The sequence below is a fragment of the Anabrus simplex genome, chromosome 5 (genome assembly GCF_040414725.1).
Source record: "Anabrus simplex isolate iqAnaSimp1 chromosome 5, ASM4041472v1, whole genome shotgun sequence".
In the NCBI taxonomy this organism is placed as follows: Eukaryota; Metazoa; Arthropoda; class Insecta; order Orthoptera; family Tettigoniidae; genus Anabrus; species Anabrus simplex.
In genome coordinates, this window is record NC_090269.1 from 205,186,848 (window position 1) to 205,201,745 (window position 14,898).

At 38.1% G+C, this 14,898-nt stretch overlaps 1 protein-coding gene across 2 annotated transcripts in view; it reads right to left on the bottom strand.

Annotated features, from left to right (window-relative positions):
- Positions 1-678: 678 nt before the first annotated feature.
- Arglu1 (Arginine and glutamate rich 1) overlaps positions 679-14,898 on the bottom strand; it is a 102,199-nt gene continuing 87,979 nt past the window's right edge. For both annotated transcript variants that reach the window (XM_067147264.2, XM_067147263.2), the window contains exon 5: positions 679-5,838. In XM_067147264.2, coding sequence (XP_067003365.1) covers positions 5,671-5,838 — 168 coding nt within the window. In that variant the 3' untranslated portion in view covers positions 679-5,670. The remainder of the gene's footprint in view (positions 5,839-14,898) is intronic.

Sequence of the window (14,898 nt, forward strand, 5' to 3'; positions counted from 1 at the left end):
CGAAGAGGTACTGAACCTTTCAGTAGGCGCTCAGCAAGAACCTGAACGTCGTGAGCCCGTTCTTAAAGTGAGACAGCAACAACCACATGAGAGGCCCCTGCAACCAGGTCAATATGCTATCTGTGATATCTGCCAGAAGGAACAATAGCAGGACAATGGTTATTTGTTGCTCATGTGATATTCCCATCTGCCGAGAACATACAGTGCCAACGTGTTCGAGATGCTCAACCCAACAGGAGGATCCAGCTGAAAATGACTGATTGTTGGACAGAAGTAATATGTTTACGATGTTTCTTAAATCAATCATATTTGTTTATATTTCATATTTTACTAATTCAACTGGACTTGTGTTAATGCAACTTATGTGAAAATGCCTAAAATATAGTATGCGGCAATTTGCTAACGGGGCGTGCTTTGATGTCAGGTCACAGCCTTGGAATTGCGGCAGTTTGCTAACATAGCGTGTTCTCGTGTTGTAAAATATTTTAAATTAGTAATAATGATTTACAGTCCTAAATATGTTTTGGTAAGTAAATTCTCTTTCTTACAATGTTGTTAACGTTTGAGGATTGTTTTCTTCATTTCAAAATCAGAGCAACAATATATAACATGCGTGAGCAAATTGCCGTGGGGCGTGCTGTCACGTTAAAATAAGGGGGCGTGTGATGACGTGTTAATTGAGAAAATTGTTCAAGTCTGGTACCATGAAATTCCACCTGGTACATGTGAAAAACTTGAGTCAATGACACATCAAGTTCAGGCCCTTAAAAAGGCACGAGGTGGACACACAAAAATATTAATGTAAGTTGATTTTGATGTAATATGTTCTGTGCAACTTAATTTAAATTTTAAACTAAAAAAAGTTTAGTAAACCAAGGAAATATAGCCTATTTGTTGTTGTTTTGACATGCATTAAGTAAAATTTGTACTTGGGGATATTTTTTGGGACCGAACTGTAGTAGTAGTAGTAGTAGTAGTAGTAGTAGTAGTAGTAGTAGTAGTAGTAGTAGTAGTAGTAGTAGTAGTAGTTTCCTCTTTAAGAAGAATACCTCTCTAAAAGACCAATTGTGTGGGATTTTACATCTGGCTGGCTTAAAGGCTTAAATTAAGATGCACATAAGTTACACTGAAAAACAAATGAAAGAGTAAAGTCTGTACTATCCATTTTTATATAGAATCTCCAATTTAAGAAGGTGGAGAACATAGAGGTGTTGGCAACTTTTCGCCAAGTTTAAGAATAGGAAAGGAATATATAAACAGTAGAGGCAGTCATGTCAGCCTTCAGACTCGCTCGTGACTTGTTGCTGCTGTGCATCATCCTCGCAGCCATGAGGTGGGGTGGAAAGGACAGCTGGGTCAGCAAGCATACGAGTTCCCAGTTTACTCATAAGACTCATTGGTAATCAAATGCACTTTGGCAGACAAAAAACTGACAAAAGAATTTTGCACTGATGGATAGCAATTTGATATTATTAAACAATGAGATAAGGAACATTCATTTGATTCATTTTATTACGAATATTACTGTTATCTACTAACTGAATACATGATATTGATATGTTTGCTGAATAAAATTATTTCACAGTTATAATACTTTCCTCCTTGTTTTTTTCTTGCCCTCTCCTTTCATAACATTTGCTTGTTCCTCCATTATTTTACACAGAAAAGAGAGAATATTAGTACTCTACAGAACAAATATTCATTAATGCTACTATTAATTTCAGATAACGGTAATGCAGTAGGCTATGTTCAATGCCAACGACAAGGATAAAAAGAGTTAATTGCATATAACTGCAGCACCATGAGCATGATTAGATCCAAAGTGCATAGATAGGAAGCATTCAATATCCAAAACGGTCTCTAAGAGCAAAAAAGATAATCAGGGACAAGTGTGTGCTAATATGCACGTTGGATCTACAACCCTTCAATAAAGTTAGTGGCGAGAGATTTTTGCCTTCCCTAAGCACCATATTCAAGATACAGCCAATAATGTGACACGTGATATCATGTCTAACATAAAGCAAGCCATAGAACAGAACAAGTGTGCTGCGACGTGCAACCTTTGGACTGAAGATTATTGGAAAATACATTATATTACTGTCACATCCGGTATCACTGCAGATTCTGACAAGTGGAAACTACTAAACAATGTGCTCCTCACAACTGTTTCCAGACGTTAAAAAACAACAACATATAACTCCTCTAGAAATGAGTAAATTTACACTGTGACGGATCAATGACTGAACATAAAGAAAAATATTCAAAATCACAAATATCTGCCATGTGCAGTGCACTGAATGAACACAGCATGAAGGCATAGTTTCATAATTAAATTCCTGAAATGCTTCGAAGATGCCACAAACGACCTGGAGGGTGAAAAAGAATGGACCGTAGCTTTTGTTGTGCCATGGATTTTTATTTTATTAGATTCATATCAATGTGAAGATGCTGAAATGACAGCCAGAAATATTTGAAGAAGTTGTTAATGCACTGCACAATTTCCTTTATATGGCTACTTTTCTTCACCCATGCTTCAAAGATACAAGATGAAAGCAGAAAGATTGTTATATTAAAGGAGAAAGAAGTCAAAAACTGTAAAAAATACTTTCACTCACTGCAAAATTGCAAACCTTGCCAGACCCCATGCTGGAAAATAAATTGCCACCATCAGATCTGGTCATCACACATGCCCCAACTAAGGTGGAAGTAGCACACGCTATAGAGCAACAAAGAATGACAAGGCCACAAGACCAGATAATGTTACAGTCGAGGCACTGCAGTTGTGAATGTGTTATATAAGCTATTCGCCAAAATCTGGGTTGAAGAAAAGGTACCATCAGATTGGAAATTAGCTGTTACAGTCCCATTCTTCAAGAAAGGAGACAAAACAAGGTGTGAAAATTACCAGGGCATCAGCAAGATATGGGTCAGTTACCAAGATCTTGTTTGAAGCCAATGCGCAAGGAGACTAGCAGAGAACTACAATGTGGCTTCAGGTCAGCCAGCAAATATTCTTGGATTGACAAGTCCTAGAAGATCACATAAGATGCAGTGAAGGAACTATTACAATATCTACAGATTTCCAAAGCGCTCCTGATAACGTTTACAGGAACTTGACGTAGAAAGCCGTGCTTGCAACAGGCACACCAAACAATATAGTAAATATCGCCCATGACTTCTATGATGGTACTGTTTGTAGAGTAAACGTTAGCAGAGGAACCACAGAGCATTTTTCAATCCATACAGGAGTGTGAGAAAGATGTGTATTTTTAGTCCCATGCTCTTCAATATTATAATATTATGGGAAAGAATATGGAAAACAGAAATGGGTTATCATTCAAAGATGGGATGTTGACAATATAGTTGTAATAGAAGAAACAAAGGCATCAGCTCAGACACTGCTGCAGGATATTAGTACAACTAGGCCTGATAAATACAAAAAAGACCACGTACATCCGAACAGATGGGACGATGAACCTATTAAACAAGTAGATACTTTCAAGTATTTCAGTTTTCTGATCTAAGCATCAAAGGTGGAAGCCTAAGTGATTGCCTGGATTGGCATTGCCCAGGCAGCATTTACCAGCTTGAAATTGTGCTTGTGGAAAAGAAACACCATCAGCCTGAAGTCCAAAAAACGGTTTATAATGGTGCTATTCTTCCAATTCCTTTTTATAGCTCTAAAACCTACACACTATGAGCTGCAGACCTGTGTAAGCTGGAGGTTTTTCAAATACGGTGTTTAAGTAGAATTCCTAGCATCTCACTTTTAGACCATTGATGAAACTCAGATTAGAAAGGCATGTTCTAATCAAACAGTTGTCAAGGATAAAATTAGAGAGTTACAACTTGGTTGATTTTGACACATCTGCAGGATGCAAGAAACCAGACTTCTAAAACAACTACTGGATCGCTGTTGTCCTCCAGGTTGAAAAAATGTAGGCAATGCTCCAAAAAACCTTGAATAAGCTAAGTACAAGCAGAGACCAAGCATCTGAGGCAAACGATGGAATTGAAAAAAGCCCACTGAATTGGAAGAAAAGACAATCAAGAACACACAGTTCTGAGTAAAACAAAAAAAAAACTTACTAAACTGTTCAGCAGATGCTAAACAATACTGTAACACAGCTGTGGCAGAAGAGCAATCCTGTGCCCTCTCCAAAAAAAAAAGTGTGTATGCAAAAGAAAACCTCTACATTCCCACCAGCAGCGCTGTAAACTAAAGGAATTTTAGCAGCAACAATCCAGATCATGGTAACATTTTGTTGATTCATAATAATTTGGACATGTGAGCGATTTGATGAAAACTGTCAAATTTTAATTCAAAAAACAAAATGAGGTGCCACAGAATATTTTGGATGTATTATTTCTTCCAATGAACAATCATCAGATGACTTCATGAACAGGACTGATAGAAGAATTTTGCACTACTCAGGTGTTGCACAACATTCACCTAGCTGTAAACTATAAATTCCACAGGATAAGCCTGAAAATGAGCAATCACTATGAAAGCAGAATAAAATAACTGGCTGCGTACCACTGTGGTGTTTTAGTATATATCAGGTATGGGAACACATTGTTTTGTGAAGTTACTTTTGTCTTTAGATGCAAGATCGATTTTTTAGGCCTAGGCCTTTCACTCTATTCTCCTTCTGCTGCGAGTATGCTTGAGTCGCCTTGCTTATGAGCTCTTTACTCAATGCATGAGATCACCGTTACTCCACTCCCGAGCAGCAACACAGCTCACGAGTAATGAGTGAGCATGGTGCAAGTTTTGACCGCTTCTAACAAACATTTAGTTATGCCCAATTAAGGTAATATACTAAGAGGTCGCCCTCCCTATCAAAGACAACTATGAAAAATTAAGCTATAGTGTAAATTCATTTAGTGTACCCTGAAAATGTACTATTTTTATGAACGGAACGTCTCTTATTTTCATGCATGTGGTTAGAAAGTAGAATTTAGAACATATGAAATACACAAAGAAAAGTCATGATTAATTGTAGTGACTACAACAACTTTACAAAGTTAATGATTATGTAGCTCTTCATGATGCACACATCCTTCATGCTACTTTCTGACATCTGTAACTATCCTTGGCATTGTCAGAGTAAGATGTACTTGTCAGTTACTCTTACAAAATATTTTGATTAGGTTTGAAAAAGTGAGTTTATTATGGAAGAATGGGACTCTTTCAGTAAGGGTGGCTGTAATTTTGTAAATACAGCCAAGGTGAATGAAAATGTGATATTAAACCTTACTTTAATATATAAATACATTTCCTGAATGTTGCAGAACTGCACATTTCAAAATAATATATCTTGTATAAGAATTTCACTGAAAATTAAAATACCTTTACAACATTTACATGAAATTCATTATTTAAATACTTAAAAAGAGAAGAGAGTTATTACAATTAATTTTGACATTCTCCGCTACCTGGCCATGAAGTTATCTGGCTTATCTTCACAGTCTGTAACCAAGGGCAGGAGGAAGAAGGAGAGGAGAGAGAACTTTTACACAAAGCAACACTTTCCCCCCCAATCACACATCACATCTCTAATGGAACACTTTCACCTTCACTTCCTAATACAACTGTACATACAGCTAAGGAGATTAGATGCTTACTCTTGGAAAGAAACAGAATTACTTCTATGCCTCAGCATTCATTCAGGACACTGCTGGCTTCAATGTAAAGGACAGTTTCGGCCTAGAGTTGTTCTTGCCAAGGATCTTTTTCTGTTCTTCCTTTACTCTCCTCTCCTGGTCCCTCTTTAACCTCTGCCTCTCCTCCTCCATCTTCCGCTGTTCTTCCACCATAGCCAAACGTTCTTCTGCCTGTAGGTAATATTATATAAGATGCAATTCACCTCAAATGTACTCAAGAACTGAATCAAAAAAGGAGAAAAACTCTGCAGTTTAATGATAACAGATTATATAATTTAAAATAAGGATAACACACAGAGTAATAATAATCTGAAAGAAGGAAAAAAAAAAAAGTGAGATCATAGACTCAGATTTACACCCATCAGGGCTCTGTTTCACAAGAAGCCAATCATGTAAGAACTTAACACATTTTTGGGCGGGCCTTTTACTTTGTACAGAAATATGCTGTTACAGATACAATGTCAAACCTCCAGATGTAGTGGATCAGCCAATGGGACTAGCTCAGTTCATTGCAGGGAGGGCACAACAAGAATAATTCTGTGTACTAGATAAAACTATCCATGGGCCAAGTGAAACATGATTACAAGATAGTGCTCTTCTTAACATACAATGAAAAACATGAAAATACCATGTTTGTAGTTCTCTTGGTTAGCAGTTATGATAAACAATTTGCCTAAATCATCATGTAAATAAAGGAAAAAAGGCACATAAAAATGACTTCAGACGAATTCCAGATATGAGTTACACTACTGAGAGGAAACAATTGTTCCATCAAAAAGGAAACATGAAATTAAATAGTAGTTCCTTGGATTTTTTTCTCCTGTACAGGTGCTAGTATACTGAGAGATACTGAATCAACGTGAAGTTAAGACACTGAGTTTGCAACCGCAAATGGCTGTGTTCAATATGCATAGAAATAAAAAAATGAGTTTTTATACCAAATAACCCTGAACCTCTCAGTTTTCAAGTTGGTTTGATTAAATGGGAACCAAAGCTGGAAAAATGGTTTAACTTGGTACCTAATGATTTTGAGGTATGAGGCACAGTAGAAGCCACACTACTAGCTACTGACAGATAGTTATGGAGGTGCTTGGTTCATTCACAAAGGCTTGTAGAATGAATATTAAAACAATTCCACTGTGGACTACTCCAAAACTCTTGTTTCTTCACAAGTGATTTATTTTTAAACTGTACGTTTGTGAATTAGTGTCTGCAGACTTGTACCTATAAAATAGTTGGTTACAACTTTTAAATACACCTATATACACAGGATGAGTGAGCTACCTCAAACAACTTGTTAACCATTAAAGATACAGAAAATTTGTTCTCATTTTCAGTGATGTAACCAAGGGACTTACAGTACTCTCCCAGGATGTCAATATCTGCCGAGTCCTAAATCCGTAAATTGGATGGACCTACATTGCTTTCTACAACCTATCATTAAAAATATGGGCATTGCAAAATCAGAGGTGTGAGTATTTTCAAAACCTGACAGGTACTCGTTGGGCATTGTCCATTAAAAAGCTGTCTCGTATCAGATTTTCCTTTACTTGTTTAGTTATGGCAATATTGAAAGTTTTAAATCCTACAATGTTATAATGTATTTTCGGACACATTAAAGCAAAAAATGAAGCTGTCAGAAGAAGATGAAAGAACTCTGTATGTAGCATGTGTTTTGGCTGCCTAATTAGCCATTCCCTCAAAGAGGCCCCATGGCTAGTGAACGAAACATGGTTGAAGACAAGAACAACTTGTTGGATTTTGAAATTAATGACAACTCTAAATTTCCAATGCCCATATCTCTAACGTTAGGTATAGAAAACCGTGTAGTTCTATTTTAAAAAATCAAAGTTATCACTAAAGACTGGATTTTAATGAAAAACACTTTCATCAAGAAAAGAACACACACACAAATATAAAGTCATAAGCAAAACAAGAACTTGAAAAAAGACTATGTTACTCCCTCAAAAAGTGCTATTTTAAATGAAAAATCAGGTCAGCACATTCATGGATACATACGGCACGCACAATCTTACATTTATCACTTTGCAACATACAGAAAGTGTTGTATTTGATCACATTCAAAATTTCAATACGTTTAAAAGCCAGATTCTGCCTCTCTGAATACAGAATCTCTTCAAAAACAGAAAACGACCACTCAACATCAACTGGAACCAGCGGTGAAATTTTTCTATCCTGAACTCCAAATCAGTACATTTTATAAGAATTTTAATGTCTGAATTCTTTGATAAACTTTGCTTCAGTACGTCTTTAGCAAATCCATCCAACATGCTATTCATTTCCACCACACTCCATTCCACTTGTTGGGCGACGATGGGACAGGAAAGGCCCAGGAATGGGAAGGAAGCAGCTGTGGCCTTAATTAACCTTTCAAGTGGTGCATTTCTTTTGAGTAGCTACTAACCAAGTGGCACATTTTCAATAAGGTACTGGGAAGTAAGACACAGTGAGATACTCTTGTGTAGTATAGTATTTTTTATCAGGTTCAAACAGTACAGAATATGTATTAAGCTGTCAAAAATTATCATAGTATGAAGGGCAAGGTGTCTGTGTTGCTGAGGAAAGCAACGGGACCTTACGGTGAGATACTTTCAATTGGTCAGGTATTTTCATCAGGCTTAAAAAACAAAGTCTCACTATCAAGTTATTAAAATGATTACAGGGCCAAGGGTAAGGAAAGAGAATCTGTCTCAGTGAGGAAAGCAACGGGAAACAACTTTCGATTCAAATGGTTCATTTTTCAGAGTCTCATCAAACTGGGTGTCTTTTCGTATATACATCAAGAAATTCCACATGTAACCAGACGTAGATTCACATAGTTGAAATGATTTGATACCGAATCTTGAGCGCTTAGACTGTATGAAAACTTTCCACGACAAACGTCCCTTCCATAACGTAAGTGACACATCTACAGACATCGCTTTCAGGTGTGTAAACACTTCGGAATCTGCTATTCAAGTGGTCCAGAATAGGTGTCAATTTGTAAAGTTTCTTCACACCACACGTGGCTTCATCGTATGCTGCGTTATCGACAAAGTGTACGAATTTGAGAAGGAGATGAAATATTCTTTCAGATAACAGCTTGAGAAATATTGGAGTCTCTAATATTTGTCTATGAGAAAAGTAGCTCTTGTCGTCAGGTAAGTGATTAATGCCTTGGAAGAGAAAATACAAGTAAAGTCATAATTTCATCTTTGTGTCAGTCCACTCTCGAATATAGTTTCAAGGTCGGTGTGCATTCTAAAAACTATTGAGCATATTAGTTCCGGTAATTCAGGAGTGATAAACAATTGAAAATATTCTAGGGGATTATTTACGTCTTCAATTTGTACATTTAGTCCCGATGCACCGTAAATGTAAATTTCGGCTGTTCAGATCCTACCTTCATCCATACAACTAGCTGAATATCACCACTAGTGCTACCGTCACGTTCACTTGAGTAGTCGTTACTATTGCGCTCGCTATCTCCTGATGTTTCAACATTAATCTCATTATCAGATGATACATCACTCTCCGAATTGTCACAGTGTAACAAATCAAACAGTTCTTTTTCTCGCAGACGTTTCGGAGCTCCACTTGCACCTGCCGTAATGCACTATCTACCACTCTCAGCAGCCTGACGGCCGGTACCAGCCAGTACTGGCTGGCTGCCAGCTGGGCGCAGAATGGAAGCATTTCACCCGGTCACGTGGTTTTAGGAGAGTGATGCTGTAGGCAAAGCTCGAAACTTACACACACAAAGGAAAGCAATCTCGGATCTTATGACGGAATATGTCGTCATACCCATCTCGACCACTTAGGAAGCCATGTGGCTATAACGATTTATTCCATCTCATTATCGCTTGAAAGGTTAAGGCGTGAAAATGGGAAATCACAGAAAACCATCTTCAGGGCTGCCGATACTGGTATTCGAACCCACTATCTCCCGGGTACAAGCTCACAGCCGCGCGCCTGTAACCTCACGGCCAACTCACCCGGTCGGATAACAACTTACTTCGCATTAAGGAATGCTAAAGAATTACTTTCAACAAATTATACAAGGTCTTTTTGCATGCTTCTGATCAGATCTCACTGAAGCAACATGTGCCAATAGTCCCACTAGAAGAGTCCAACTGAGATTATCACTGCCTTTCACAAACAATGTTTCCACAAGACCTATAGTGTGGGTTAATGTGCACAAGCAAAAGTTTTCTAAAGTATATCTCTTGTACACAAGCTTTCTGTAACAGTTCTCATTGGCACAATTCATCAATTTTTGTGAATTAGGTTTAAGTATTCACTATCCGATAGAGCAACAAAAAGTATTTCCTCTCTGATTTCGATGGGCTTCTGACATATGTAGGAAATAGGAGAATCAGAAGATGAATTATACACTGCTGTGCAAAACTTAAGGACGAAATAGATAAAGCGACACATCTACTTGGTGGAAATGAATGAAAGTACGGTAACATGTCGCCAGAGGTCTCCCACACCTGCATAGAAACCTGGGGTGAGGTCAGGGCGACTATAACGCCAAATGGGTCTGGCCCCACAAAACGAGGAAGTTAAAGGAATGGGACAAGACAGTGTGAGTCAATCAGCAAGCTGTTACAGTGCACTGTGGTTGTCTTATTCATTACAATATGGCCCAGAGACAACGTTTGGACGACTTCACACAGGGAAGAATCATCGGTAAACTGTCCGACTCTTTGGCTGAACGGTCAGCGTACTGGCCTTCGGTTCAGAGGGTCCCGGGTTCGATTCCTGGCCGGGTGGGGGATTTTAACCTTAATTGGTTAATTCCAATGCCACGGGAACTGGGTGTATGTGTTGTCCTCATCATCATTTCATCCTCATCACGACGCGCAGGTTGCTACAGGTGTCAAATAGAAAGACCTGCACCTGGCAAGCCAAACCCGCCCTGGGACATCCCGGCACTAAAAGCCATACGACATTTCATTTTACATTTCATCGGTAAACTGGAAGAAGGACGAAGTGTGATGAGAGGGAAGGAGAGGGCATACAAGTCTCTCGTAAGACCTCAACTAGAGTATGGTTCCAGAAGATGGGACCCTCACCAGGATTACTTGATTCAAGAACTGGAAAAAATCCGAAGAAAAGCAGCTCGATTTGTTCTGGGCGATTTCCGACAAAGAGTAGCGTTACAAAAATGTTGCAAAGTTTGGGCTGGGAAGACTTGAGAGAAAGGAGATGAGCTGCTCGACTAAGTGGTATGTCACAAGTGATTAATCTCACTTTTTATCCGTATTGAAGTTTCAGTATATTATAAAATACAATTTTTTTTATTGACAACTACCTATTCAATACCATACAATCCTTATGATTAGGGTATCATTTGTTTTACCTTGGTTATTGTGGGACATGTTTTGCTTGTGTTACAAGCATCATCAGCCACTTATCTTACCAAGCTAGATCAGCATGCTGAATTGGTTGTTATATATATGAGACAGTGACATATACTGAGGACTACCAAGGCTATCAGTGAAGCCCAAACCTCAACTGAGAATGATGGAAGTCTAAAGCACATTATAATGTAAGGATCTGACACATTATTCCGTTTTACAAAACTTGAAAGCAGTGAGAAAAAACGTTGCATTTATTTCTGAGAGGAAGGCATCAGAGACTGATATTGCAGCCCAGACTCTCATCCCTCTCTCCTCGACTAATCCGACACGTCACGCTGCTGTATATCAGAATAAGTGTCGGGACCGGGAGAGATAGGTGTGCTAGGCTTCGGTCTGTCAGATCGCCACTGCTATTAACCATGCGTTACTCATCGTATATACTTCCACACCTCATACTTCTGACTTAATTATATAGATAACAGAGTGGGTATTTCACTCCTGTTTACTTCTATATCATTTAAAGTAATAAACTTCATGGTTGGGTTCCTTATTGAGTTAAAACTTAACTTAAAATGAATACAAGATTTATTGCTCCACCTTCTCAATACTTAAAATAATTTAACGTTTAACAAAACATTACAATATGATAGTGTCAGGTACTAGTTTCGGTCCATTTTTTGGACCATCATCAGCCTAGCCAAAATTGCAAGCAAAAGACAAACTAAATTAATATGGATGAACAAGAGGATGGATGGTAGTGGAATGACATACAAATAAAAACCTTATACATAAGTTACAATAAATATGACCAGAATATGTTAAAATTAACAAATGAATAAAATAATTGTGATGTCGTTTAAAATTTCTTGATGCCAAAGTTCACGACGCTAAGTTCACACCTTTTATTTCTTAAAGAGGTTAAAATATTAAGAACATTAATAGAAATTCTGCTTAGTAACATGCTTTAAAAACTGTTTTAACCAATATTAATGTCCACTGTTTCCAAATTGTTTGTATAATAACTGTGTGATATTCATACCAAATATATGTAACAGACTTCGAAGGGATAATCTCATATATATAACAATAAGTGGCTGATGATGCCTGTAACACAAGCGAAACATCCCACAATAACTAATGTAAAACAAATTATATCCTAATCATAAGGATTGTATGGTATTGAATAGGTGGTTGTCAATAAATTTTATTTTATAGTATAAGTGATATGTTCCGAGCTGTAAGTGGAAAGATGGCGTGGAATGTCATTAGTAGACGAATAAGTTTGAGTGGTGTCTTTAAAAGTAGGAAAGATCACAATATGAAGATAAAGTTGGAACTCAAGAGGACATATTGGAGCAAATATTAGTTTATAAGAAGGGGAGTAAGGAATTGGAATAACTTACCAAGGGAGATGTTCAATAAATTTCCAATTTCTTTGCAATCATTTAAGAAAGAGCTAGGAAAACAACAGATAGGGAATCTGCAACCTGGGCGACTGCCCTAAATGCAGATCAGTAGTGATTGAGTGTAGCCCAGGAGTTTGGTACTGCTCAGAGCATTGTTTCACATGCATGCAGAGCATTTCGAACCACAGGCACAGCTGCCCGAAGGAGAGGAGTGAGTCGACCACGGTCAACTACAGCAGCATATGACCGCTACATTGTGCAGCAGGCAAAAAAGAGACTCGCATCAAACTGCGGGTGCAATTGCAACCACATTTAACAGGACTGCAAGGCACCCAATCTTACGCTCCACAGTGGCACGGCGACTGCACGGGGACGGTCTGTTCGCCCGAAGATCATTACGTTGTGTTCTGTTGCCAAGAGCATCAGGTCTGGACCAACGAGGAGTGGGGTTGTGTGCTCTCCATAGATGAGAGCAGATTCAGTCTCAGTAGTGATTCTAGACATACCCTCATCTGGCGAGAGGCGGAAACACATAATCCACCCAGGAACATTGTCGAACATGATCATTTTGGTGGTTCAAGTGCTATGGTGTGGAGAGGCATAATGTTGCACAGGCGTATCGACCTCCAAATTTTTGAACAGGGTACACTCACTCACAGGTCAGTTATTGTGAAACTGTACTCCTTCCCCATGTGCGTCTTTTCAGGGGTGCATTTGGCCCCGATTTTATTTTTATGGGCGACAGCATGGAGCTCTTGAAACAAAAGGATATTCGGCGAATGGACTGGCCTGTTCGTTCCCCTGCCTTACAACCCATCAAGCACGTGTGGGACATGTTGGGCAGATGTATTGCAGCATGTCCACATGCACCAACGACCATCCTGCAGTTGTCAACCAAGCTGGTGGAGAAATGGAACGCCTTACCACGAGAACTCCTTACCAATCTTGTGGCCACCATGGGAACATGTTGCAGAGCATGCATCGCTGTCCATGGTGATCACACACCCTTTTAAGAACCATGTCCCGTCTTTTGTGATGTTCAGGGGACCATCATGAGTCGCAGTGACTTATGTGTAATTTATTCTCTCAAAGTGTCATTTCTGTTCGTCTCCTTGCATATTCCTTTCAGCTGCCTACCGTACCATACTGTAGCAGTTCTTCCTACGTATGGTTCAAGTTTCATCTAGCTTTGTTACTTGGCAGTGACACAACATGCAAAAGTTAACTTTCGTCCTTAACGTTTGCACAGCAGTGTATTTATCATAAGCCATTTTTGCTTGTCTTGGGGAGTTGTAGGTTTCTTGAAGGGGGAAAAAATTACAATAAAAAAGGGAATTAGCTAAATTTTTTGCAATATTCTCTGAAAATAGGACCAAAAGAAATACTTAAAACATAATATGGACTAAACTAGCAGAAAGGGAATTCAAAACCATGTAATTTGGTCAATGGAAGACAAGTTTAAAACCACAAGTATTTAAGGTTTTGTACGGGGAAAAAAAAAAAAAAAAAAAAATTACCTTTAAAATCCAGTCTCTAGTTATTACCATTATCTTAACAGATACTGACACTGATACTGAAATTTGAATTATGAGCTCTGAAAATGGAAAAAGATTTTTCAATATTTTTAGCTTACTTACCCTGCAAATTGATCTCTCGTAAGAAAAATGAAAATTACACTCCCTCTCCGTATGCAAAAGCTCCAATAGGTATTCATATACTTATATGGATTGTGTTTTCACTTTTTAAATTTTGTTTCCTGATGAAAGCTTAATTCTTCTACTTTAAGTTAAGAAAATGTATGGTTGTTTATTGTTTTGTGCACAAATATGCTCAAATTGCTTTAAAGGGATCAGTGCACCCATGTCTTGGTCTGATGTGAGCGTGGCACCACTGCACGGAGAATTTCATGATTCCTTTCAATGTTTCATATTCAAGTTTGGTGCTCGTCGTTGCAGAATAGCTCTCCACAGATCGCTACACGTGCATATTTTTTTAAAATACAGAAGTAATATTCTTTGGTAATGGCAGCTTCCATGGTTTCCATGACTGCATATTTTAAATGAAAATATTGTCACAATGACTGTTTACCTGTGTGCATTTAAGTGTAAATTCATTGTCATGGGCTCTAAATATCGAAATGCAAAAACGAAACAATGTAGTTTTCATGGCAATCAGTATATAAAACCCAGTGAAAACTAAAACAATGAAAATAAGCACTGAACAAAGTTGCGCATCACAATCAATTAGACCTACAGATGATAGCAGTGTTTCAGATGACTATGACTGACTTACCAGGCAAAAATGTTAACATAATTCACACAGAGCACCTTCAGAATTTAATAAATGTTGTAGCTTGCCCTAGTTGCCTTAAACCCTCTTCCTTGAAGGTTAAGAACTTCAAAAATTAAAGATTTGGATGGGCTGTAGTTCTTGGTTTGGTATATGAAGTGTGTGGTTAG